Genomic DNA, 26,812 nt, shown 5'->3' on the forward strand with positions numbered 1-26,812 from the left:
GACAGCACCAGCAGCGGATGTGACGTCACTTCCGGGTTCCCCCTCTGTGTCCAGCCTGCTGCAGAGGAGGAAGGACCCCTGTCTGTCTGTGCAGTTATCTTCATCTTCAGACCCTCACAGACCCCCCTCAGACCCCAAATCTGCACCTGCCCCCCCCCCCCCAGCCCCAGGAGGAGGAGAGAGCCTGGAAATGTCTGCACAGGTTCCTGCTCAGGTAGGAGATTGTCAGCACCTTCTGCTGTGTTTGTAGAAATAGACTGAATAATCCTGGAGGAAATCTCTGCCAGGAGCCGGGCTGAGCTGGGCTCTTCTATCCGGGGACCTCTGGGGGGCTTTCCTTCCGGCCCTGGGGGTGTTTGCGTTCATCATTTGTGTCAGAGAGGGGGTCTGTGCACTGCAACTTACTGCACAGAGGGATATGTGCCACTTTACTGCATTTTACTGAACTGTGAGGAATCTGTGTAGTGCACTGCATCTTACTGCACTGAGGGATCTGTGCACTGGACTGCATTGTGCTGCACTGTGAGGGATCTGTGCACTGCACTGCATCTTACTACAATGTGAGTAATCTGTGCACACAGCCCTATATCTTACTGCACTGTGAGGAATCTCTGTCAGGAGCTGGCATGAGCTCGGCTCTTTTATCTGGGGGGCTTTCCTTCTGGCCCTGGGGGTGCTTGTGGTCATCATTTGTGTTAAAGAGGGGGTCTGTGCAGTGCACTGCATCATACTGCACTGTGATGAATCAGTGTGATGCACTGCATCTTACTGCACTGTGAGGAATCAGTGCATGCACTGCATCTTACTGCACTATGCACTGTGATTAATCGGTGTGATGCACTGCATCTTACTGCACTGTGAGGAATCAGTGCACTGCACTGCATCTTACTGCACTAGGAGGAATCTCTGCCAGGAGCTGGCCTGAGCTGGGCTCTTCTATCCGTGGACCTCTGGGGGCTTTCCTTCCAGCCCTGGGGGTGTTTGTGGTAATCATTTGTGTTAAAGTGGGGATCTGTGAACTGCACTGCATCTTACTGCATTGTGAGGGGTCTGTGCACACAGCACTGCATCTTAATGCACCGTGATGGATCTGTGCACTGCAGCTTACTTCACTATGAGGAATGTGTGCACTGTACTGCATCTTACTGCACTGAGGAATCTATGCACTGCATCTTACTGTACTATGAGGAATCTGCATGCTGCACTGCATCTTACTCCACTGGGGAAGCTGTGCTCTGCACTGCTTCTTAATGCACTGTGAGGAGTCTGTGTACACTGCACTGCATCTTAGTGAGCTATGAGGTATCTGTGCACGTGCACTCCATCTTACTGCACTGTGAGGAATCTGTACACTGCATCTTACTGAACTGTGAGGAGTGTGTGCACACTGCACTGCATCTTACTGCACTGTGAGGTATCTGTGCACTGCATCTTACTGCACTTTGAGGAATATGTGATACTGCACCTTACTGCACTGTAAGGTATCTGTTCACACTGCATCTTGGTGCGCAATGAGGTATCTGTGCACTGCACTGCATCTTACTGCACTGTGACGAATCTGTACACTGCATCCTACTGCAGTATGACAAATCTGTGCACACTGCACTGCATCTTACTGCACTGTGAGGAATAAGTGCCACTACACTACATGTTACTGCACTGTAACAATCTGCATGCTGTAGTGCATCATACTGCACTATGAGGAATCTGTGCACACTGCACCGCATCTTACTGCACTATGAGGAATCTGTGACACTGCATCTGCACTGTGAGGAATCTGCACACTGCACTGTATCTTACTGCACTATGAGGAATATGTGCACACTGCGTTGCAGCTCAGTGCAGTATGAGGAATATCTCCACTGCACTGCATCTTACTGCGCTGTGATGAATCTGTGCATGCTGCACTTCATCTTACTGTGACAGATCTGTGCACACTGCCCTGTTTTTACTGCATTATGCTATCTTACTGCACTTTGAGGAATCTTCACTAAACAGCATCTTGTTGAGCTATGGGAATATGTGCACTGCACTGCATCTTACTGAATTATGAGGAATCTGTGCACTGCATCTCACTGCATCTTACTGCACTTTGAGGAATCTGTTCACTCTGCACTGAATCTTACTGCATTATGAGGAATCTGTGCACTTTCCGCTATGAGAAATCTGTGTACACTGCATAGCATCTTTCTGCGCTATGAGAAATAAGTGTACACTGCATCACATCTTAAAGCACTGTGAAAATTCTGTGCACACTGCACTACATCTTACTGCAGTATGAAGAATCTGTGCACATGTCTCTATTTTATACTGAACTATACGAAATCTGTGCTCACTGCATTGCTTTTTACTGTACTAATCTGTATGTTGCAATGCGTTTTACTACACTCTGAGAGCCATTGATAGAGACAAAATCTGTCCAAACTGGTCTTTTTTGTTACATTACTTGTGGTGGTTACAAAAGTGTAAATCTGTACATACTGCACAGTTGTTTGTTTCTATATGAGGGATGCTTATAAAGAAGTCATTCTGTGCCCCCTGCTTTGCCTTTTACTACATTAGAAAGGGTATTTACAGATCTGTAAGGTGCACAGATTATTACTCACACAAAGAGAGGTGTTTAGATTATCTGAACACTCTGCAGTGCTTTTTGCTCCCGCTAAGAGGGTTATTTACTGTGTAAACGTGCACGCCCTGCACCACTCAACTAAATGAGCGAATCTGTGCACATTGCACTGCATCTGACTCACACTGTAAGGATGATAAGAGAGGAAGACATCTCTACACTGTACAACTATTTACTACACTGTGAGGAGGCATTTGCAGAAGAAGCAACGTTTCCACCTGGCGCTGCTTTTCCAGTCTTTCTTTTACATGACCTATACCTCCACATTACAAAAGTCAAGGGAAGATTTTCCCCATTTTTCTTCTGTATTTTACTTTGGGACTGCTTGTTTCTAGAGATCCACTTTGTCTTTACCCTAAAAAACGAAGTAGGCTGGATGACTGTAATCCTACAGATCAATTGGCACTGAACTCTACAATTTCTAAATCAGTGAGACCCTAAAGGTCAGCGACTGTGGATATAGCCTGCTTCACATAGCAACCCCTGGTGTCTTTCCTGAGATAACCGCTGTTATTTACTAGATGTCCATCATAGGATGTCGAATACACATCCCCCCTACTGTGACCCTGCCTTCACTTCCATGAACAAAGCCCGACAGAGACAAATCTAAAACATTCTCTAATATAATTGTCTGACTCCTCCAAATTCCAAAAAAGGCTCCATTGCTGATTCAAACTGATTGGAAGCCTCTCTGGTTGAACATATTGTAGATCCCACCTGTTGTCCTGGGTGAAGGAGGGTGTGGCAGATATAGGACCTCATCACAACCCTGGCGGTTGGTGTTAAAGTTGCGGTAATACCGCCACCAGGCTGGCGGTAACTACAGCCAAATTATGACCATGGTGGAAAGATCTGCGATAGACAGCCAATGTACCACACTGACTGCCAGGGCGGAAACAACAGCCGCCGCGGCTGGAGCTGCCTACAGCCAGACGGAAGACAAAGTTCCACCCACCATATTAAGACACTGCAATCCGCCATCTTTTCTGGGGCGGTACTAACCACATCAAAAGCCTGGTGAAAACTGAGGTGAAAACTGAGCTCAGAAGGGAAAGGACTCACCATTGGAGACACAGGGAACAACCACGCCGCCATGGAGCCTGAACAGCATGTCTTCCCCATGATCTTCTACGTGCTGCTCCACCACAAACACCTGTGAAGACGACGACGGTGAGTACAGCTGCCTAGCACACAAGGGAGGGAGAGAGGAAAAAGAGAGTCACACACACACGCACCACACCCCCTTCCCCAACACCATACACTCAATTAGATGCATTACTAAAAAATTTTTACCCCATAACTCGGATGAGTAATGCAAGGACAAATGATTGCGAAAAAGTGTATATAATGAGAGCAACACATCAAGAAAAATAAGTTAGGCAAGATAATAGATATATACATATGTACAGAAAAAGGGACAAGGCCCTGTTCACAATGTTCGTAGGCCACATGGCCACAGGCCAAAGTCCAAGGCCACACACGTCACCTGCATCAACATGGAGAGAACACTGCAGGGGCATCAGTTGATAAATAGGCAGGCACCTCAGGGGGACAGGGGATGGGGGGGCACCTCTTCCAGGAGATGGAACAAGACCACTGGTTCTGGAGGGGGCAACATACCCTGTGCTTGGTCTTGGGGAGTGCAAGGCCACAGTCTCTTGAGTGGGTGACTTGCCCACTGTTTCTGGAGGGGGCAACATGCCCTGTGCTTGGCCCTGGGGGTTGCAAGGCCACAGTCTCTCAAGTGGGTGACTTGCCCACTTGCTCTGGGGGGGAGGGCAACATGCCCTGTGTTTGGTCCTGGGGAGTGCAAGGCCACAGTCTCTCGAGTGGGTGACTTACCCACTTGCTCTGGAGGGGGCAACATGCCCTGTTCTTGGTACTGGGGAGTGCAAGGCCACAGTCTCTCAGGTGGGTGACTTGCCCACTGGTTCTGGAGGTGGCAACATGATCTGTGCTTTGTCCTGGGGAGTGATAGGCCTCAGTCTCTCGAATGGGTGACTTGCCCACTGGTTATGGAGGGGGCCTCGTGCCCTGTGCTCTTGATCCTGGGGAGTCTTGGGTATGTGGGTGTCTTACCCACTGGTTCTGGAGGGGCATCGTGCCCTGTTCTCTTGATCCTGGGGTGTGCAATTTCACAGTCTCTCCGGTGGGTGTCATACCGACTGGATTTGCAAGGGGCAGGCCGCACAGCAGCCCATAGAGGCAGGATTAGATACCATCCGCCGTCGGTGACAGCTTATCCCTGGAGGTGGTAATGCTGCTGGTAGTGGGGAGGCTCCTGCCCATCCCCTGCAACCTCGGACGGCTTCTCACTGGAGGTGGTGGTTCTGCTGGTGGGGGGAGGCTCCTGCCCATCGCCTACAACCTCAGATGGCTGCATAACCATGGTTGTTGGTGGGGGCTCCGTCACAGTTCCTGCCCCAGGCCCCTTGCTCTTCCTGGCTGCTGGTGCAGGCTCCTTTGTCTTCCTGGCAGCTGGGGCAGGCTCCTTTCCCTTCTTAGCAGCTGCTGCAGGCTCTTTTGTCTTCCTGGCAGCTGGGGCAAGCTCCTTTCCCTTCTTAGCAGCTGCTGCAGGCTCCTTTGTCTTCCTGGCCGCTGGGGCAGGCCTCTTACCCTTCTTGCCTGCTGGGGCAGGCTCCTTGCTCTTTCTGGCAGCTGGGGGAGGCTCCTTTCCCTTGAGGCTGCCTGGTGCAGGCTCCTTCACCTTCAGGACATGTGGCCTGGATCCTTTTCCACCACGAGTGGGTGTGGTGACGACTGGGCCCGTGTACTGGGTGGATGAGGTGCTAGGCTGGATTCTTCCTACTCTGCCCATACGTGCAGGATGGGGGTAGGAGTAGGGAAGAGGTCAATGGTGGATAGTAACAGTTTTTTAGGGACTTTGGAGCGGGAAGAGGGAGAAGGAATGGGAGTGGAGGAAGAGGGAGTGGTTGTTGGAGGCGTCTGTCTGCTGATTTTGGGTGCAGGTGCATGGGCTGGATGCTGTTGTGAGGTGGATGGCTGGTGGGTGTCTGAGTGCTTGCGTTTGTGTACCTTGGGGGGGGACACAGACACAGTGGGAGAGGACACAGGTGACGTGGGCATGGCTGTTGTTGAGGTGTCTGCCAGTGAGGTATGTGTTCTGCTTCATGTGGTGATGATGCTGGTAGTGGATGATGATGTAGTGAATGCAGGTGTGAGTGTAGACGGAACAGGGAGGGAGGTGGAGGAGGAGTAGGCGGAGAGATAATGGAAATAGAGGATGTTGGTGTGTCTGCATTTGGATGGTGTTTGTGTGAGTGCCTGTGGGATGAAGTGTGGTGCTTGTGTTTGCCTGTACCACTCTTGTGTGTTGTCTTGTGTGCATGCTCGTCTGCCTCGTGCTTGGGATGGGTTGGGGTTGAGGAGAATGGGACTGGGAAGAGGAAGATGGAGGGGGGAGGGTGGAAACAGGGACGATAGCTGCCATCAGAGAGGAGGCCAGAGCATGGATCGATCTCTGTTGGGCCACGAAGCCAGTGTGAATGCCCTCCAGCAATGCATTAGTCTGTTGCATCTGGGCTGCCAACCCCTGGATGGCATTCACAATGGTTGGCTGCCCTACAGAGATGGATCTCAGGAGGTCAATAGCCTCCTCACTCAGGGCAGCAGGGCTCACTTGGTCAGGGCCTGAGGTACCTGGGGCAATGGAGATGCCCACCCTCCTGGGTGAGCAGGTACAGGCAACTCAATGAGGGGCTGCTGGGAGTGCAGTGCTGGTATGGGGGTGGTGGCTTTACCTGTAGCTGGGGTGGTCACAGAGGTGTCCACCACCACCAGGGAGCTGGTGCCCTCAGCGTCGGTGGACTCTGCCTCCTGGGTCCTGTGGAATGCCGCTCCCTCTGTCACCGGTGCCACTGCTCCTCTGCCAGATGATGCTAATGCACATAAGGACAGGGTGACAAAACAAAAAGGGGGGAGAGGCAACGGATACACTTGGTCAGTGGCTGCACCAACACCACCGTTGGTGTACACAGCACCCTCACACACAGGGAACAGCCCTACGCACTCTGCCATAGCACTACCATAGAAATAGTTAGCAGCCAAGGCATGGGGAAGGGCACATACCGCCAAATGCAGCACACCTGGAACCCACGCAGCTCTAACCAGTAGTGGATGCCTACGCGTTTCAATGTCGGGCCTGGACTAGGGGCACCAACTGACACACATCCCCCACCCAGACACCACCCTACCATGCGTAAGTTGTAATGATGAGCACTGTACTCACCCCCTTGTGGCTGCTGTGATGCCCTCAATCGCCCATCCAGCTCAGGATAGGCCACTGCCAGTATGCGGGCCATCAGGGGGGTCAGGGTTCGACAGGCACCCATTCCTCATTGGGAGACCATCCCCAGCTGGGCCTCCACTGTCTTCCGTGCCCAGCGTCTCAGGTCCTCTCATCGTTTCCGACAGTGGGTGCTCCACCTGCCATAGACCCACAGGGTCCGCACGTCCTTGGCGATGGCATGCCATACACCCTTCTTTTGATGTGCGCTGACCTGCAGAGGCAATACACACAGGAAAATGGTATTAGTCAAACAGTCCTGCCTGTTACACTTATGGCCCACCATACTCTTTCACATCACCATTACACACACACACATGGCCCAGCACACACCGTGTACGCCGCCTAGAGGACATCCATCCACCCCCCTTACACGAGGCCTTCACACACACCACTCCATGCATTTATGCCACATGCATCGTGCTCACCTGTTGGTCTGGAGGCCCATACAGCAGTCCGTACTGGGGTAGGACCCGATCCACCAGTCTCTCCAAACTCCGCCGAAGTGCAGATTGGTGGCCTTTTCCAAGTCACATGGGCCATGGTAGGTTCCAGACACTGGTCACAGCAGCACATGCAGTGTAGTTCCTCTCCTGTTGCAGATCAGGTAGCAAGTGAGGGATGAGATAGAAAATGGCTGTCAAATCCACGGAGGTGCATAGTCACCACCCGCGTTGACCACCATTGGCCACTGTAACCCATAGGGCCCAGTGTTAACCGATGAGGAGTTGCACAGCGGTTCCTGACCGCCTCCCTCAATGGCGCACAAAGTAGTGGAATTACCCCGGAATTACCTCACTTCCACCTGCCCCCCCCCAACACAGGACAGGAAGACGCCATTTCAGGAGGGGGGCAGGCCCTGGAAACTTGCTGCGTCACTGGTGAAATTAGGACATCCTGGCCAAATAACGCCTACCAATTACAAGTTAACAGCATGCAAAGTTCTGTTGTATATCCATTGTTCAGTTTGGGACTGTCTCCTCACTCTTTAGATAGATTGCTACCGCTGCGGATGAATAGGAGATGGAGACATAACCCCGTTTACCTGGTGGACTTGGCAACACTGGAGGACAGGCACATCATCCTCACCTATAGACTTGACAGGGCCACAGTCACAGAGCTGTGTGCCCAATTGGAGCCTGACCTGATATCTGCTATCCGTCACCCCACTGGGATCCCCCCTATTGTGAAAGTTCTATCAGTACTCCATTTCCTGGCAACTGGTTCTTTCCAAGTGACAGTGGGCTTGGCAGCAGGAATGTCAAAGCCAATGTTCTCAATAGTGCTAACAAGAGTGTTGGCTGCCCTGAATAAACACATGTGCAGCTACATTGTATTTCCCCCGGATGAAGATTTTGCCACAGTGAAGTGTGCTTGGCGGACCAGTACATCTCCCACGTCAATGCTAAGTATCCTGGGTCGGTGCATGATGCATTTGTCCTGAGAAATAGCAGCATCCCAAATGTGATGGCCCATCTACAGAGCCATAGGGTGTGGCTAATAGGTGAGCCCTGGTTCCCACCCAGTATATGTTGGTGTATGGGTATGGTGTGGGCCATATGGGATAGTGTGTGGATAAATATTGTCCCTCAAAATTTGCAGGTGACTCTGGTTACCCCAACCTGTCATGGCTGCTGACCCCTGTGAGGAATGCCAGGACAAGGGCAGAAGAACATTATAATGAGGTCCATTGGCAAACCAGAAGGATAATAGAAAGGACCTTTGGCCTCCTGAAGGCTAGGTTCCGGTGCCTCTATCTAACAGGTGGATCCCTGTGCTACTCACCCACGAAGGTCTGCCAGATAGTAGTGGCATGCTGCATGTTGCACAACCTTGCCCTGAAACGCCATGTGCTTTTCTGCAGGAGGAGGAGGCTGGAGATGCCCATGTGCCAGCAGTGGACCCTGTGGACAATGAGGATGTAGAGGAAGAGTATGAGGACAACAGAACATCAGTGATCAGACAATACTTCCAATGACACACAGGTAAGACAGTGTTACTTCACATTTCATTTACATTTGTTTGAATTTCTGTGGCACTGGCATGCTGTTATTTCCCACTTCTATGCCCACTTACGGTACCCTGTGGCAATTCATTTTGCAGATGTTGGTGACCTGACATACACTCCTGCTGTGATCACTGCAGCCAGCTACAGGTCATTAATCTATGCTCATTTTCTGTACAGTTGAATTGCAATGTTTGTACCTGATTGACGTGTCCTGGGGACAGAGGTATGGGTACGCTGGGTGGGTGCTGTGGTGGTGTTTCCTGATGGGGGAGGCTCTTTGGTGGTGTGTGATTGGGCCTGGGTATCCGGCTGAACTGAGGTCCCTGATGGGCCAGGTTGGTCATCCAGATCCTGAAGACCAGAGTTGCTGTCATCACTGTGGGCAACTTCAGTAGGGGGACTGGATATTGCTGGCTCCTCCTCTCCGGTGATATTGGCTGGGGTACCTGTGGGGATGTAAATGATGTGTTATGGTTTATGTGTCAGACATATTGTACATCTGTGGCTTCCCTTATATGGTTGGATTTGCCCTGCCAGCTTTCACTTGTGTATGTTAGTGTATGGTGGGATGGTTAGTTCTCTATGGTGTGCATGCTTTAGTGATGAGTGTCCATGCAGGGCTGTGAGTGGTGTCCATGCATTGTTAGAGCATGCAGGACTTGGCATTGGGATGAGTGAGATGTGATGGTGGGGATTGTGAGAAATGGGGTGATGGTCGTGAGGTTGGAGGTGTGTGATGGCATGCAGGTAGGGGGTGATAGTAGTAGAGAGCTGACTTACCAGAGTCCAGTCCTCCTCCTACTCTGGCCAGGCCCTCAGGATGAAGGATTGCCAAGACTTGATCCTCCCATGCTGTTAGTTGTGGGGGAGGAGGTAGGGGGTTCACCGCCAGTCTTCTGTACAGCGAGCTGATGCCTTGCTGCAATGGAACGTACCTTCCCCCGTAGGTCATTCCACTTCTTCTTGATGTCATCCCTAGTTCTTGGGTGCTGTCCCATGGCGTTGACCCTGTCCACGATTCTCTGCCATAGCTCCATCTCCCTAGATATCGATATCTTCTGCACCTGTGCTTCAATAGCTGTGGCTCTACCCTGATGATTTCCTCCACCATGACCCTTAGCTCCTCTTCTGTAAAGTGGGGGTACCTTTGTGGTGCCATTGGTGTTGTGTGAGGTGTGGTTTGTATTCGTAAAGGGTTGTGGGTAATGTAGGTGTGTGTTTTATAGTGGTGTGGGTGCGGTGTGTGTATGAGTATCAGGTGTGTGTTGTTTGAATTGTCCAATGTGGTCTTTTGTTTGTGTGTGTCCATTTAGCCGCAGCTGTATGTACCGCCAATGGTTTACCGGCGTTGAATGTCCACAGTGGTGATTCGTGGGTCATAATGTGATGGGCCTAGTTCTGTTGACGTAACGGTAAGGGTTTTGATTCCGCCAGTTTATCACTGACCTTTGGTGTGGCGGATTTGTGGCTGAATACTGACAGACTGGTGTATGTGTGTCATAATATGGTGAACGGATATCCGCGGCGGTAAGTTGGCGGCAGTCAGTGTGGCGGTAAGTGGGATTTACTGCCAATGCCATAATGAGGGCCATAGTCTCACAGAACTGCTCTGGTGGGCAGTTTCAGTGCTGGGAAGCCGAAGAATTAATTTGGCCCCTTAGCAGTGGCATCTTCTTTGACCTTGAAACCTTGTTGGCCAAAGCTATGGAAAGATACGAAGACTTAGGGCCTGATCCACAAAGCTAAAGTAAGAATAAAAGTCTAACTTTACTACTTTTCGATATTCACAAAGGTAAGTTACTACTACTAACTACAGTAGTAATTGTGGTAGTAGTAACTTTACTCCTAGTAACCTTACTACTAGTGAGAGGGGTATTCGATGTACAAGAACAAGGCACTATAATGCCTTGCTATTCAGCTGATCCAAGATAACTTTTATGTTGTGTTTTGCTTCTAGATTCAGATAATATTGAGACTGTATTTGGAGCTCAGCAATGACATGTAAAACAGTCTTTCTCCCACCCTACTTGTTTTCTATATAGCGCTGGAGCTTGCTTTAAAGCTCACACATCTGCATGCTTTTCCTTGAGGTCCTCATGTTTGTGGGAGGAAAATGCTAACAATTTTTCCTCCTTTCCTGAGGGCGCATCCCTTAAAAAAGGATGGATGACAGTGATCCTTTGCAAGATTGGTATTGTAGGCATCTGATAAATTTGTGCTTTAAATTTGTGTGGTATATCCCCCTCATTAGTAGTTTTACAATCTAAGCACTGTCTGGAGAATGTACATGTCCATCTGGATCAACCTTTATGTAGTCTTCAGTCTAATTCACCAACAGAAGTTCTCAAAGAGCCTGCACACTATTATCACTCAACTGGGCTGTCCACTAGCAATGTCACTGTTCTGCATAAGTATCTGAAGTGTGCAGGGCATTTTTTTAGTTAAGCAAGTTAGTTTCTTTCTTTGTAGGTTGAAGCCTGCCCCAGGAATGTGTTCAGCTTGTTGCTTACCATTGGCTTTGTAGCTCACATTCTTTGGCTTTCTATTTCCTGGCTTTATTTGCTTTAGGCTGTCCAGCTTGAATTTGTCCCTCCTGTTGCCCAAACCTTGTTTATTATGTTCTTCCACAAACTTGCTTTCTGTAAACGGACCTTTAAATCTTGTTCCTGCCTTGTCACAATTGCTGTGCATTCAAAGACTGAGGCCAAATGTTCATCTCTGTCTTCCAGTGAGCTTGGTGTATCCATGCAAGAGGTGAGGTTGTGGGATGTATTCTTCCTAGCATAGAATTAAAAAAGAACTGTGCTGATGTAGTATATTTCAGAATGAGTACAGATGAAGCACTTTTGTTTTGTAATTCTGAAGCATGGCGGAAACAAATATTTGGATACAGTCAACTACACCAATACACTTGGTGGTGACATTTGCACACATTATTGTTTTTGTGCAGTAAAACCATATTTTGGTGCAAATGTAATGGTCATTTGAACTGAAAATGTGTTGTCTATAATGGCAGTGTGGTATCAAACCATGCATACTCCACACTACACCACTCCACTCTATGCCCTTCCACTCCATTCTATGACCTGCCACTCCACTCTAAGTCCCTCCACTCTAAGACACTCTGTGACACGCCACGCACGTGACTCAAATCCACGTCATTCTAATCTATGCCACTCACTCCACGACACAACACTCCACTCTATCCCACTCCACTCCAATTCACACAATCCACTTCTCTACAATCTACTCCACTCCCATCTACCCCACTCCACTCCACCCAATCTACCCCATTGCACTCCACTCTACCTCACCCAAATGTGCCCACTCCACTTCACCCCAGCCTAATCTATCCCACTTTAGTCTATCACACTCTACTCTTCTATAATACGATCTACCCTACTGTAGGAGGCTGGCCTGGCTTATAGTAGGTACCTGATGGTAGTTACACCTTGTGCCAGGTCCAATTATCCCTTATTAGTAGATTAGTAGTTTTCTAGCAGCTTAGGCTGATAGAGGTAGCTATAGCAGAGCAACTTAGGCTGAACTAGGAGACATGCAAAGCTCCTACTATACCACTTATATCATATAGCACTATATCATAAGAAAACACAATACTCAAAAAATAAAGGTACTTTATTTTAGTGACAATATGCCGAAAGTATCTCAGAGGATATAATCCCTTAGGAGGTAAGAAGTAAAATACACAAAATATACACACAGACCAAAATCAGGTATGTAGAACACTTTAAAAAGTAGTGCAAACACTGTAGAACACAATAGAATGCAATTGGGAAAAATAGGCCTAGGGGCAACACAAACCATATGCTTCAAAAGTGGAATGTGAACCATGAATGGACCCCAGGCCTAGTATAGTGTGTAGAGGTTTGCTGGGTGTGTAAGAAAACACTAAGGGTGTCCAAGATACCCACCCCAAGACCCTGAAAAGTAGGAGTAAAGTTAACCTACTACCCCAGGAAGAAAGTAAAGTCGAGATAGGGGATTCTGCAAAGACAACAACTGACTGCAAAGCACTGAAGACGGATTCCTGGACCTGAGGACCTGTAAAGGAAGGGGACCAAGTCCAAGAGTCACGCAAGTGTCCAGGGAGGGCAGGAGCCCACTAAACCCCGGATGAAGGTGCAAAAGGGCTGCCTCCGGGTGGAAGAAGCCGAAGATTCTGCAACAACGGAAGGGGCCAGGAACTTCTCCTTTGGTCAGAAGATATCCTACAGCGTGCTAGAGGATGCAGAGTTGTTTCCACGCAGAAAGACTGCGAAGAAGCCTTGCTAGCTGCAAGAGTCGCGGTTGAGGATTTTGTGTGCTGCCAGGGCCCAGGAAGGACCAGGAGGTCGCCCCTTGAAGGAGGAGACAGAGAGGGCGTTCAGCAACATAGAGAGCCCACACAGAAGCAGGCAGCACCCGCAGAAGCACCTGAGCAGGCGTTCAGAAGATCTGAGCACGACAGTCATCTCAGCAGAACAAAAGAGGGTCCCACGAAGTCGGAGTCTAACTCAGCGAGTTGGGCAATGCAGGAAAGAGTCCTGGGGACCTGGGCTGTGCTGTGCGCAAAGAAAGTCTTGCAGAAGTGCACAGAAGCCCTAGCAGCTGCTGTTCACGCAGTACACAGGATTACTGTCTAGCTTGGGGAGGCAAGGAGTTACCTCCACCAAATTTGGACAGAAGGACCACTGGACTGTCGGGGACACTTGGATCCAGCTCCTGTGTTCCAGGGACCACGCTCGTCAAGATGAGAGGGCACCCAGAGGACCAGTGATGCAGAAGTTTGGTGCCTGCGTTGGCAGGGGGAAGATTCCGTCGACCCACTGGAGATTTCTGCTTGGCTTCCAGTGCAGGGTGAAGGCAGACAGCCCTCAGAGCATGCACCACCAGGAAACAGTCGAGAAAGCCGGCAGGATGAGGTGCTACAATCTTGCTGGTAGTCTTCTTGCTACTTTGTTGCAGTTTTGCAGGTGTCCTGGGGCAGTCAGCGGTTGATCCTTGGCAGAAGTCGAAGAGAGAAGTGCAGAGGAACTCTGGTGAGCTCTTGAATTCGTTATCTGGTGAGAAACCCACAGAACCCCCTTTTCCTTTGTCCAGTTTTGCTCCAGAGCAGGGCTGGGGGGATCCCTGAATCGGTGTAGACTGGCTTATGCAAGGAGGGCACCATCTGTGCCCTTCAAAGCATTTCCAGAGGCCAGGAGAGGCTACTCCTCTCAGGCCCTTAACACCTATTTCCAAAGGGAGAGGGTGTAACACCCTCTCTCAGAGGAAATCCTTTGTTCTGCCTTCCTGGGATTGGGCTGCCCAGACCCCAGGGGGGCAGAAACCTGTCTGAGGGTTGGCAGCATCGGTAGCTGCAGAGAAAACCCCAGAGAGTTAGTTTGGCAGTACCCGGGCTCTATGCTGGAGCCCCGGGGATACATGGAATTGTCCCCCCAATACCAAAATGGTATTGGGGGGACAATTCCATGATCCTAGACATGTTACATGGCCCTGTTCGGAGTTACCGTTGTGAAGCTACATATAGGTAGTGACCTATATGTAGTGCACGCGTGTAATGGTGTCCCTGCACTCACAAAGTCGGGGAATTTACCCTGAACAATGTGCGGGCACCTTGGCTAGTGCCAGGGTGCCCTCACACTAAGTAACTTTGCACCTAACCTTCACTAAGTGAGGGTTAGACATATAGGTGACTTATACATTACTTAAGTGCAGTGTAAAATGGCTGCGAAATAACGTGGACGTTATTTCACTCAGGCTGCAGTGGCAGTCCTGTGTAAGAATTGTCTGAGCTCCCTATGGGTGGCAAAAGAAATGCTGCAGCCCATAGGGATCTCGTGGAACCACAATACCCTGGGTACCTAGGTACCATATACTAGGGAATTATAAAGGTGTTCCAGTGTGCCAATAAGAATTGGTCAAATTAGTCACTAGCCTGCAGTGACAATTTTAAAAGCAGAGAGAGCATAAACACTGAGGTCCTGGTTAGCAGAGCCTCAGTGATACAATTGGGCACCACACAGGGAACACATACAGGGCACACTTTATGAGCACTGGGGTCCTGGCTAGCAGGATCCCAGTGACACAAGCAAAAACAAACATACATACAGTAAAAATTGGGATAACATGCCAGGCAAGATGGTACTTTCCTACAACTACTCCACTCCAATCTACCCCACTCCACTCCAGTCTACTCCACTACGATCTACTGCACTTCACTTCAACCCACTCCATGTACCCCAATCAAACCCACTCCACTCTACCCCACTCCAAACTCCACTGCAATCTACCCCAATCCACTACACTCCAGTCTACTCCACTCAACTTCACTCTGCCCTACTCCACTGTAATCTACCTCACTCCATTCTACTCCTCGCTACTCCAGTTTACCCCACTCCACTCTAATCAACCCCAATCCACTACACTCCAATGCACCCCATTCCACCCCAGTCTATCGGACTCCACTCATTTGACTTAAATATATTCCATTCCAATCTAGCTCAATCTTCCCCGCTACAATCCGCCCACACTACTCCAATCCACTCTACTCCAGACTACCACACTCCATTCTATTCTTCCCAATCTTCCCCACTCCTCATCACTCCATACTACCACATTCCACTCAAATCTACCCCACTCCAGTCTACCCCACCTTGGCTCAATCTACCCTACTCCAATCTACCCCACAACACTTTATCCCACTCAACTCCAATCTACCCCACATCACTGCTAGCTACTCCAATCTACCCCACAACACTTTATCCCACTCAACTCCAATCTACCCCACATCACTGCTAGCTACTCAAATCTACCCCACTCCAATCCACCCACTCTACCCCAATCTACTCTACTTCCATCTGCCACACTCCATTCTACTCTTTCCAATCTACCTCACTCCACATCCCTCCATACTGCCACACTCCATGCAAATCTACCCCACCCCAGTCCAGTCTAAACCACTCCACCACTATCTGCTCCACTCCAGTCTATTACACTCTGCTCCTGTCTGCCCCACCTGAACCCAATTTATCCCACACGATCTACCCCAAATCTACTCCCCTGCAATCTACCCCACCCAAACCCAATCTGCCCCACCCATCGCAATGTACCCCACACCCATTTATACCACTCAACTCCAATCTACCTCACTCCTATTTATCTCACTCCAGTCTACTCCACTCCACTCCAATCAATCCCACTTCAATTCAGTCAACCCTACCATATTCCACCTAATCTATCTCACTCCACTCTACCCCTCTCCACCCTAATCTACCCATCTCCACTCTAATCTAGCCCACTTTACTCCAGTCTGCCCTACCATAATCCACTCAGTCTATCACATTCCAATCTACTCGACCTTGATCTTCCCACGCCACTCCAATCTGCCCCACTCCACTCCAGTGTACCCCAATTTACTGCACTCCACTTTTCCCCAATCTATCCCACCCACTTCACACCAATCTCCCCCAATATAATCCACTCCACTCTACCCTATTCCAACCTACCCCACTCCACTCCAATCTAATCCACCCCAACCTACCCCACTTCTCTACTGCAATCTACCCCACTCTGCCCAGTCCTCTAATCTGCCCCACTCTACTCTACTATACTCCACTCTACCCAAATCTACCCTACTCTACTTTACTCCAGTCTGTCCCACACCACTCTTCCCCAATCTCTCACTCCACTCCAATCTCAATTCCACTCTAATCTATCCAATTCCATTCCACTCCACCCAATCGACTCCACTCTAGTCTTCCCCACTCTACCGCAGTCTACCCCACTGTACCCTAATCTACCACACCTACTCTACCCCTCTTCACTATACTCCAATCTACCCCACTCCAATCATCTCTCTCCAATCTGCTCCTCTCCAATCTACCCCACATTCTCTCCCACTACCCCAGTCTACCCAACTCCACTCCAGTTTACCCTAATCCACTGCACTCCAATGTACCCCATTCCAACCCACTACAGTCTATATGACTCCACTCAATCTACCCTAATATATCCCACTCCTATCTACTCCACTCTACTCCACTCCAATCTACCCCAGTCCACTGTACTCCAGTGTTTCCCATTCCAACCAAGTCCAATCTATCCGACTCCACTCAATGTACCCCAATATATCCCACTCCAATCTACTCCACTGTACTCTACTCAAATCTTTCATCTGTTGTTCCCTTCCTGGAGCATCACACAATTACTTGTCGCCTTAGACTTTTGTACGTTTACATTTATTTTTGGACACTATTTTTTCCTTTACTTTCTGCACGTGTTTCTAAAAGGTACCCTTTGTTTGTTAGTCTGTTATTGTTAAAGCTGTCAAACCTCATGGAATTTATTGACTTTTGTTTTGTAACTGCAAGCCTGCAAGCTTGTTGTCTATGGTTGGTAAAGCTTACAAACGTTTTTGTAAATGTTTATTTCCTTTTGCTTGGAAGGCTTTTTCTTGTGTCATTGTTGAAGCTTTAAAAGATCATGTTCGTGTTATTTGTGTGCTTTCTGTGGCAGCCTGTGTTTCATTACCTAATTGTTAGAAATGGGGTCTCTGCTTGGTAGTCAGTTTGCACTCTGTCCAAGCAGGGACCCTACATCTAGTCAGGGCAATGGTGATACAACCTCAAGATAACCCCTGATCACCCCCTTGGTGTAGGAAAGTACCATCTTGCCTGGCATGTTACCCCCATTTTTCACTGTATATATGTTGTTTTAGTTGTATGTGTCACTGGGACCCTGCCAGCCAGGGCCCCAGTGCTCATAAGTGTGCCTGACTGTGTTACCTGTGTAGTGACTAACTGTCTCACTGAGGCTCTGCTATCCAGAACCTCAGTGGTTATGCTCTCTCATTTCTTTCCAAATTGTCACTAACAGGCTAGTGAACAATTTTACCAATTTACATTGGCATACTGGAACTCCCTTATAATTCCCTAATATATGGTACTGAGGTACCCAGGGTATTGGGGTTCCAGGAGATCCCTATGGGCTGCAGCATTTCTTTTGCCACCCATAGGGAGCTCTGACAATTCTTACACAGGCCTGCCACTGCAGCCTGAGTGAAATAATGCACACATTATTTCACAGCCATTTTCACTGCACTTTTCTAACTTATAAGTCACCTTTATGTCTAACCTTTACCTAGTAAAGGTTGGGTGCTAAGTTACTTAGTGTGAGGGCACCCTGGCACTAGCCAGAGTGCCCCACATCGTTCAGGGCAAATTCCCCGGACTTTGTGAGTGCGGGGACACCATTACATGCGTGCACTACACATAGGTCACTACCTATGTGTAGCTTCACAATGGTAACTCCGAATATGGCCATGTAACATGTCTAAGATCATGGAATTGCCCCCTCTATGCCATCCTGGCATTGTTGGTACAATCCCATGATCCCACGGGTCTGTAGCTCAGACCCGGGTACTGCCAAACTGCCTTTTCAGGGGTTTCACTGCAGCTGCTGCTGCTGCCAACCCCTCAGACAGGTTTCTGCCCTCCTGGGGTCAAGCCAGGCTTGTCCCAGGATGGCAGAACAAAGGACTTCCTCAGAGAGAGGGTGTTACACCCTCTCCCTTTGGAAAATGGTGTGAAGGCAGGGGAGGAGTAGCCTCCCCAGCCTCTGGAAATGCTTTCATGGGCACATCTGTGCCCATTTCTGCATAAGCCAGTCTACACCGGTTTAGGGACCCCTTAGCCCTGCTCTGGCGCGAAACTGGACAAAGGAAAGGGGAGTGACCACTCCCCTGACCTGCACCTCCCCTGGGAGGTGTCCAGAGCTCCTCCAGTGTGCTCCAGACCTCTGCCATCTTGGAAACAGAGGTGCTGCTGGCACACTGGACTGCTCTGAGTGGCCAGTGCCACCAGGTGACGTCAGAGACTCCTTCTGATAGGCTCCTTCAGGTGTTGCTAGCCTATCCTCTCTCCTAGGTAGCCAAACCCTCTTTTCTGGCTATTTAGGGTCTCTGTCTCTTGGGATTCCTTAGATAACGAATGCAAGAGCTCATCAGAGTTCCTCTGCATCTCTCTCTTCACCTTCTGCCAAGGAATCGACTGCTGCCCGCGCTGGAAGCCTGCAAAACTGCAACAAAGTAGCAAAGACGACTACTGCAACTCTGTAACGCTGATCCTGCCGCCTTCTCGACTGTTTTCCTGGTGGTGCATGCTGTGGGGGTAGTCTGCCTCCTCTCCGTACTAGAAGCTCCGAAGAAATCTCCCGTGGGTCGACGGAATCTTCCCCCTGCAACCGCAGGCACCAAAGAACTGCATTGCCGGTCTCCTGGGTCTCCTCTTAGCACGACGAGCGAGGTCCCTTGAATCCAGCAACTCTGTCCAAGTGACTCCCACAGTCCAGTGACTCTTCAGTCCAAGTTTGGTGAAGGTAAGTCCTTGCCTCCCCACACCAGACTGCATTGCTGGGAACCGCGACTTTTGCAGCTACTCCGGCTTCCGTGCACTTCCGGCGGAAATCCTTTGTGCACAGCCAAGCCTGGGTCCACGGCACTCTAACCTGCATTGCACGACTTTCTAAGTTGGTCTCCGGCGACGTGGGACTCCTTTGTGCAACTTCGGCGAGCACCGTTTCACGCATCCTCATAGTGCCTGTTTCTGGCACTTCTGCGGGTGCTACCTGCTGCTGAGAGGGCTCCTTGTCTTGCTCGACGTCCCCTCTGTCCCCAGACGCAATTGGCGACATCCTGGTCCCTCCTGGGCCACAGCAGCGTCCAAAAACCCTTTTTGCACGATTTGCAGCTAGCAAAGCTTGTTGGCTGTATTTCCACAGGAAAACACTTCTGCACGACTCTCCACGGCGTGGGGGATCCACCTTACAAAGGGGAAGTTTCTAGCCCTTGTCGTTCCTGCAGAATCCTAAGTTTCTACTGTCCAGTAGCAGCTTCTTTGCCTCCACCGTTGGCATTTCTTGGGCATCTGCCCATCTCCGACTTGCTTGTGACTTTTGGACTTGGTCCCCTTGTTCCACAGGTACCCTCGTTTGGAAATCCATCGTTGTTGCATTGCTGGTTTGTGTCTTTCCTGCAGAATTCCCCTATCACGACTTCTTTGTCCTTTGGGGAACTTTAGTGCACTTTGCACTCACTTTTCAGGGTCTTCGGGAGGGCTATTTTTCTAACCCTTACTATTTTCTAATAGTCCCAGCGACCCTCTACAAGGTCACATAGGTTTGGGGTCCATTCGTGGTTCGCATTCCACTTTTGGAGTATATGGTTTGTGTTGCCCCTATCCCTATGTGTCCCCATTGCATCCTATTGTAACTATACATTGCTTGCACTGTTTTCTAAGACTATACTGCATATTTTTGGTATTGTGTACATATAACTTGTGTATAATTGCTATCCTCATACTGAGGGTACTCACTGAGATACTTTGGCATATTGTCATAAAAATAAAGTACCTTTATTTTTAGTATATCTGTGTATTGTGTTTTCTTATGATATTGTGCAAGTGACACTAGTGGTACTGTAGGAGCTTCACTCGTCTCCTAGTTCAGCCTAAGCTGCTCTGCTAAGCTACCATTATCTATCAGCCTATGCTGCTAGACACCCTATACACTAATAAGGGATAACTGGGCCTGGTGCAAGGTGCAAGTACCCCTTGGTACTCACTACAAGCCAGTCCAGCCTCCTACACTTGGTAGCTTGGCACAAGCAGTCAGGCTTATCTCAGAGGCAATGTGTAAAGAATTTGTACCAACACACACAATAATACAGTGTAAACAGTACAAAATGGACACCACACCAGTTTTGAAAAATAGAGAATATTTATCTAAATCAAACAATACCAAAACAACAAAAAACCAACATACACAAGTCAAGATATGAATTTTCAAAGTAAAAAGAGTCTTACTCCATAAAAAGCAATAGAAATGTTGATTTTACACAAAGTACCTGGTTTGTGTAAAAAATAAAGCCGCACAGGCGAGCGTGCGTTGGAAATGTCAGCGATGCAGCAATTCCTTACTCGCAAGTGAGGCCTTGTGTCTTTTGACTGTGATCTGGCCTGGCTTGAAAGACTTGTGCAGTCCTCACCGTGGTATTGCACTGTAGTGGGGGGGAAGAACCTGTCTAATGTGGTGGTGTGCACTGCACATGTGTAGAGTAATGCTATGTGTCCACGGACAAAAACATAAAACAATTACCCCAACTTCCAGTCCCTGGTTGTGTCTCAAACTTGGTCATGACCAAAGGAAAGCTGAAAAGGAAATCAGACAACAGAGGAACATGTTATATCTGGATCTAGGGAATTACAGTCTCTTGGTTTGTCTAAGAGAGATATGGACAATATGTACTGTAATGGTGGTGCCCATTTTTCCTCTCCCTACGCCCCAGCCGAGGCAGGAGGGATATAGCCTTCTCAATCTGTGCTCTGAGAGGTCCCCCAGTCCAAAACACGGCACAGTTTTTGGTGTCATATCACTTGGTTAGACATCATTGGCATTAATTGCAGGCCTGTGTGCAATTCTGCCAGAATGAGGTCCAAACCAAAGATCACTTCTTGGTACAGGGGATTGACTGGGACCTAGGGAAGCCTGTTGTTTGACTGTGGCAGGTTTAAGCCTATGCTCCAACCATGGCATGTTCTTGCTCCGCCTGCTTGCTGGAGGGCCTGTGCTGATGCCACTGTGATCTGGAAGGTTTCCAGTCTGTATCCCATTGATTGTCCTGGGGCACTGGCAACACCCCCTTTGTCTCCCGCCAGCCTCAGGCATCTGCTGTTGTTGTGAAAAATAGTGTGGCTTGAGAGTCCACCATGCGCAATTTGGCTGTGTGTATACGAGAGTATTTCAGGCTGAGTTGCTGGGGCTTCTGTTTGACCACCAAGAAGGAGTCTCTATACTTCTGTAGTGTAGTCTGGATACATGTTTTTTGAGGCCTTAGAGATTTACCAGGAATCCTTGGACCTGGCAACTTGCAGTAAGTGGTTGCGGTCTCAGTAGTTAAAGAGACACGTCACCCCTCGCTTGGGTAGAGCCCCCGGGGGGGGGTCTGGCCTGGGTCCCTGTGGGCTCGTTCCAGCAAGAAGACATGGTCCGTTTATCACCAAGGACGGTATGAAGTAGCTAATCCTCAAGTAAAAGTTCCATATTTGGGTCTTCCGTGCTTTGTAGGAGGCCCACCACTCGTATATTGGTCTGGTGAGATTAGTCTTCGGCGTCCTCCACCCTGGTACATAGTTGTGATACCTCCATCTGGAGAGCCTTCATGTGGGACTGCGTTTCCATCAGCAAAGGATGTGTTCTGGACAGTGCCTGTTCTGTCTCTGAGGTGGCCTGGCTTGCTAGTAGGAGCCCCATATCAATCACTAACGAGTCCAGTTTAGTTTCCAGAGTAGTTTTCACATCCCTGGTGGCCGGGAAAGACAAGGTAAAGACAGGAGTTGGCACTTGAGCTGATCCAATGTGAACAGGAAAGCATTGAAGTAAGTGAATGCAGTTACCTTTGTTACATACTGCTAGGGGAGTTAACTTTGTTATACACTCCTGAAACTGAAGGAACAGCAGTACATCCTGATCCCTGTTTTTTCCACAATCTGTATTTGTTTAAATGAAATCTTGTCCGTGTGCATCTACATAAAACTGTACCTGTAGCACGTGGTGCTCCGTGCTCGCCCTTTCTTTAATACTCCACTATGTGAACATGGGTAAATCACCTCCTTGTCCATGTGCATCTTCCTAAACCTGTACCTGTAGCACGAGGTGCTATGTGACCGCCCTTTCTTTACTACTCCACTATGTGAACACGGGTAAATCACCTCTTTCAGGAGACAATAAGACGTGACATGTTCAACAGAACCTTTAGTTAAATATCTGTGTATGGTGAAATAACACTTGCTAAGTATCAAATATGGTAAATAAGAGATGGTGTTTTTAGCTAGTTAAATATTGTGTTCACATTCTGTTATATTTGCATTTCATAATTTTAAATGTCTTTACATCCAACAGAAAACGGGCCTTGAAAGCATGAAATGCTTATGAATAACAACACACTGACTCTGTAAATCAACACAAAATGATCAGAAATAATCAACTCCAGTATTCAGGAAAACATCAGTGCAGTCAGAGACTGAGGACCCTGAACATAGACTGACAGATGCTGGAAGAAGCTCTGAAGGACAATTCAGTGAACCAGGAGTCTGAGCTGTGCAACTTCACACCACAAGACTAAGAAATGACCTCTAGAAAGTTAAGGAAACAACACTGACAAACCACCTCCTGAATAAACAGGCGACCAACACCAGCTGTGATCATGGGATCTCTACGATGTGACAACCACAGTGCTCTGATTCTAAAATGATAACAGACCATCATTCAGTGCTCTAGGTGTATTGTAAACTCTTCCTACCTACACCACAGCAAGCAGAGAGAAGCACAACGGAGTGGAGAAAACAACCGAAGGGTAAAGAAAAGAGGAGTTCTGCTGTCTACAATACAACGGACTGTCCCAGTTTGCACCGACCAAAAGGAGGAGGATTAATCTTTACCCACAAGCATGGAAAACTGTTATCCAATCTAATCTCTCGTAAGGAAGCCTTGCTCATATTATGAGTGTGGCAAGTTTTTAGTTGCCATTGTATTTTACCTTTAAATGGGAAATCAAATGTCCTAAATACCAACAAATACAGGAAATATGAGAATAATACAAGTGCTTTACAACCATGCTGGCCCGTCAGGAAAAACAGTCATGGGATGTAGACAACTATAGACCCGACCCAGAGACACTAACCAAGAAAGAAGAACCATACACATGCAGTGAGAGCTTTGGTTTGTCATCACTATTAAAGCACCAGCAGCAAACGCTCACTGGAGAAAAGCCATTCAGATGCAGTCAATGTTCAAAAAGTTTTAGTAAGTTATCATACCAGCAAAGACATCAGAAAACACAGACTAGGGAGAAACCATACCATTGCAGTGAATGTGTGAAGAGCTTCAGACGGTTATCATTCCTACAAATACATCAACAAACACACACAGGGGAGAAACCATACCATTGCAGTGAATGTGTGAAGAGCTTCAGTCGGTCATCACAACTACAAATACATCAGCGAACACACACAGGGGAGAAACCATACCATTGCAGTGAATGTGTGAAGAGCTTTAGCCACTTATCAACCCTACAGCAACATCAGCGAACGCACACCGGGGAAAAACCATACCATTGCAGTGAGTGTGGAAAGAGCTTTAGTGTGTTATCATACCTCCAACGGCATCAGCAAACACACACAGGAGAAAAGCCATTTAAATGCAATGAATGTATGAAATGCTTTAGTCAGTTATCATACCAGCAAAGACATCAACGAACACACACAGGGGAGAGACCATACCATTGTATTGAATGTGTGAAAAGCTTCAGTCGGTTATCATACCTACGAATACATCAGCGAACACACACAGGAGAGAAACCATACCATTGCAGTGAATGTGTGAAGAGCTATAGCCAATTACCAACCCTACTACAACATCAGCGAACACACACCGGGGAAAAACCATTCCATTGCAGTGAGTGTGGTAAGAGCTTTAGCCTGTTATCACGCCTCCAAAGACATCAGCAAACACACACTGGAGAAAAGCCATTCAGATGCAGTGAATGTATGAAAAGATTTAGTCGATTATCAAACCTACATATACATCAGCGAACACACACTGGGGAAAAACCATACCATTGCAGTGAATGTGTGAAGAGCTTTAGTCAATTATCAACTCTCCAAAGCCATCAGCGTACCCACACAGGTGAAACACCATACCATTGCAGTGAATGTGGAAGTAGTTTTAGAGACTCTTCAACATTAAGGAAACATCAGCAAACACACAGGGGAAAAGCGATTCACGTGCACTGAATGTGTGAAGAGCTTTAGTCGATAATCAGCTCTCCAAAGCCATAAGCAAACACACACTGGGTAAAACCACTCACGTGCAGTGAATATGTGAAGAGTTAGTCGCTTAGCACACCTCCAAAGACATTAGCGAACACACAAAGGGGAAAAACCATACAACTGCAATGAACGTGTGAAGAGCTTTAGTCGATTATCATACCTCCAAAGACATCAGCAAAAACACACAGGGAAAGACCATACCAGTGCAATGAATAAGAGAAGAGCTTTAGTCAATTACCAAGCCTACATAGCCATCAGCAAATTACAGAAGATGATAAAATGTTAATTGTGGGACATTAAAATGGCAGATGTTAAAAAGGTTGTTGATAGAAGCCCGACCAGTCAGAAAATAAAAAACACACACATATTTGTAGAATTATAAAAGGGTCTGTTTTCAGTGATGGCTCATTTCATTTCTCTACATATAAGAAAAAGAAAAGAAGTCACAAGCAACACATTAAGACATCAGCAGAGTGCGGACTAAAAGAGAAGAAACAGTGTTTTTTTTCATTGAAGTACCGTTATAAACAACAACATCCAAGCACACCTGCAAAAGCAGCATTATGTACAGTGCTTGGACTAACAAGTGTATATTCAGCTAACCTTAGGTATTAGTCCTAAAACCTGAAAACCCAACACACTTTAACCGATTTAACAAGCACAAACTGGAGTATAGTCATAGCTGATTGTGATGTTTGGGCGCTTAGTGCAACATTGATGATTCTGTGACTGTGGCCAGAGAACAGTTTTTAAAAGCACAAGAAGTGAAAGTAAGAAATGTGAGCTTCGAGTCCCAGGGTTACTGCTTGTAGTGTACAACATTTACCTACCAAGACCTGACGCAGGAGAAGCGATGCTCATTTCCATCATCACATACATCTGTAACTGCATCCCCCATAGCGGCACTTTCACAGAGGAGTCCAACATCGGGAGACTTGTTGGCTCATCTCAGACTATATAAATGATTCATGGTTAGGTTAATTGAATGTAAATATATTTTATGAGTTTCTTATTTGCAGAGAATCATTCAGCCAAATCCTGTCTGGTGCAAGGAGAGAATCAGTGTATGATGGCAAACTCATTGATTGGAGAAAAAGATGTTGAAAGTTTGGTTCTTAATTGGTTTCTAAAAGCTTGACGTTTAATTAAAAAATGAATCTTTAGCAATAAAGAATTCCTGCTCTTAGAAGCTAGAATCCAGAACAATAGACTCCCTGCTATACATTTCTGGAACCTTGGCATGGGAAATGAAATCTGGATTGAGCAGAAAAGAAACACAAATTATATTCAGGTTTGTGCAAAAAGGAACCCTCATTTTATAATCTCTGCAGGTAAATGCAAGGACCTTGTGAGTAAAGAATGAACATTTGTGATGCAGTTAATACTTTCTCAGACCACAAATAAGATGGACTGCAGCTTTCCGAATCATCTGAAATTTGATTCTGTGTTGTTGGAGCTGCCTAACTTTCATGTCATTCCATAGGTTGGAGGAAGGTGCTGACACATACTTCTGGAAGTTTAAATTAACCATTGGTGTTTTAAACTATGGATTTCTTTACGTTAGTTTTTAGACATTAGATGTACATTATGCTTTTGGTGTAGCAGTTCCTTGTTTCCTTACTACTGTCTTGATTAGCTAATTGTAATAAGTATTTTTGTCATTGATGTATTCTTCTGGACTGTTGATATAAGAATTTTAAGGAATATACATGACTGTACATTAATTCTAAAATAAATCTTAATTGAGTCATTCACTCACATTCTGTAAGCTCTTTGGCAATTTTCTTATTTATGAATAGGGAATACTTGAATTGCATGACTAGAGTCTTCCTCATTGGTATGAATAGCCTTTTGTAACATTGTTGGTCAGTCAGGCCAAGGTCAGTCAGCCCCTAAGACCAAAACCCCCTATTACCGCCACAAGACTCCTGAAGACGAATCCCCTTCTGGTCTCAGGTTGATCATAACTACATAGCTGCCTCCACAGC

At 47.7% G+C, this 26,812-nt stretch overlaps 1 protein-coding gene across 1 annotated transcript; it reads left to right on the forward strand.

Annotated features, from left to right (window-relative positions):
- LOC138287274 (zinc finger protein 135-like) lies at window positions 1–26,582 on the forward strand. The gene is made up of 2 exons (XM_069227634.1): window positions 1–214; window positions 22,897–26,582. Exon 2 carries the CDS (start codon window positions 23,610–23,612, stop codon window positions 24,786–24,788), a length of 1,179 nt encoding a protein of 392 aa, XP_069083735.1. The 5' UTR covers window positions 1–214; window positions 22,897–23,609; the 3' UTR covers window positions 24,789–26,582.
- Window positions 26,583–26,812: the final 230 nt, after the last annotated feature.

The sequence above is a fragment of the Pleurodeles waltl genome, chromosome 4_1, assembly GCF_031143425.1.
Source record: "Pleurodeles waltl isolate 20211129_DDA chromosome 4_1, aPleWal1.hap1.20221129, whole genome shotgun sequence".
Taxonomy (NCBI): domain Eukaryota; kingdom Metazoa; phylum Chordata; class Amphibia; order Caudata; family Salamandridae; genus Pleurodeles; species Pleurodeles waltl.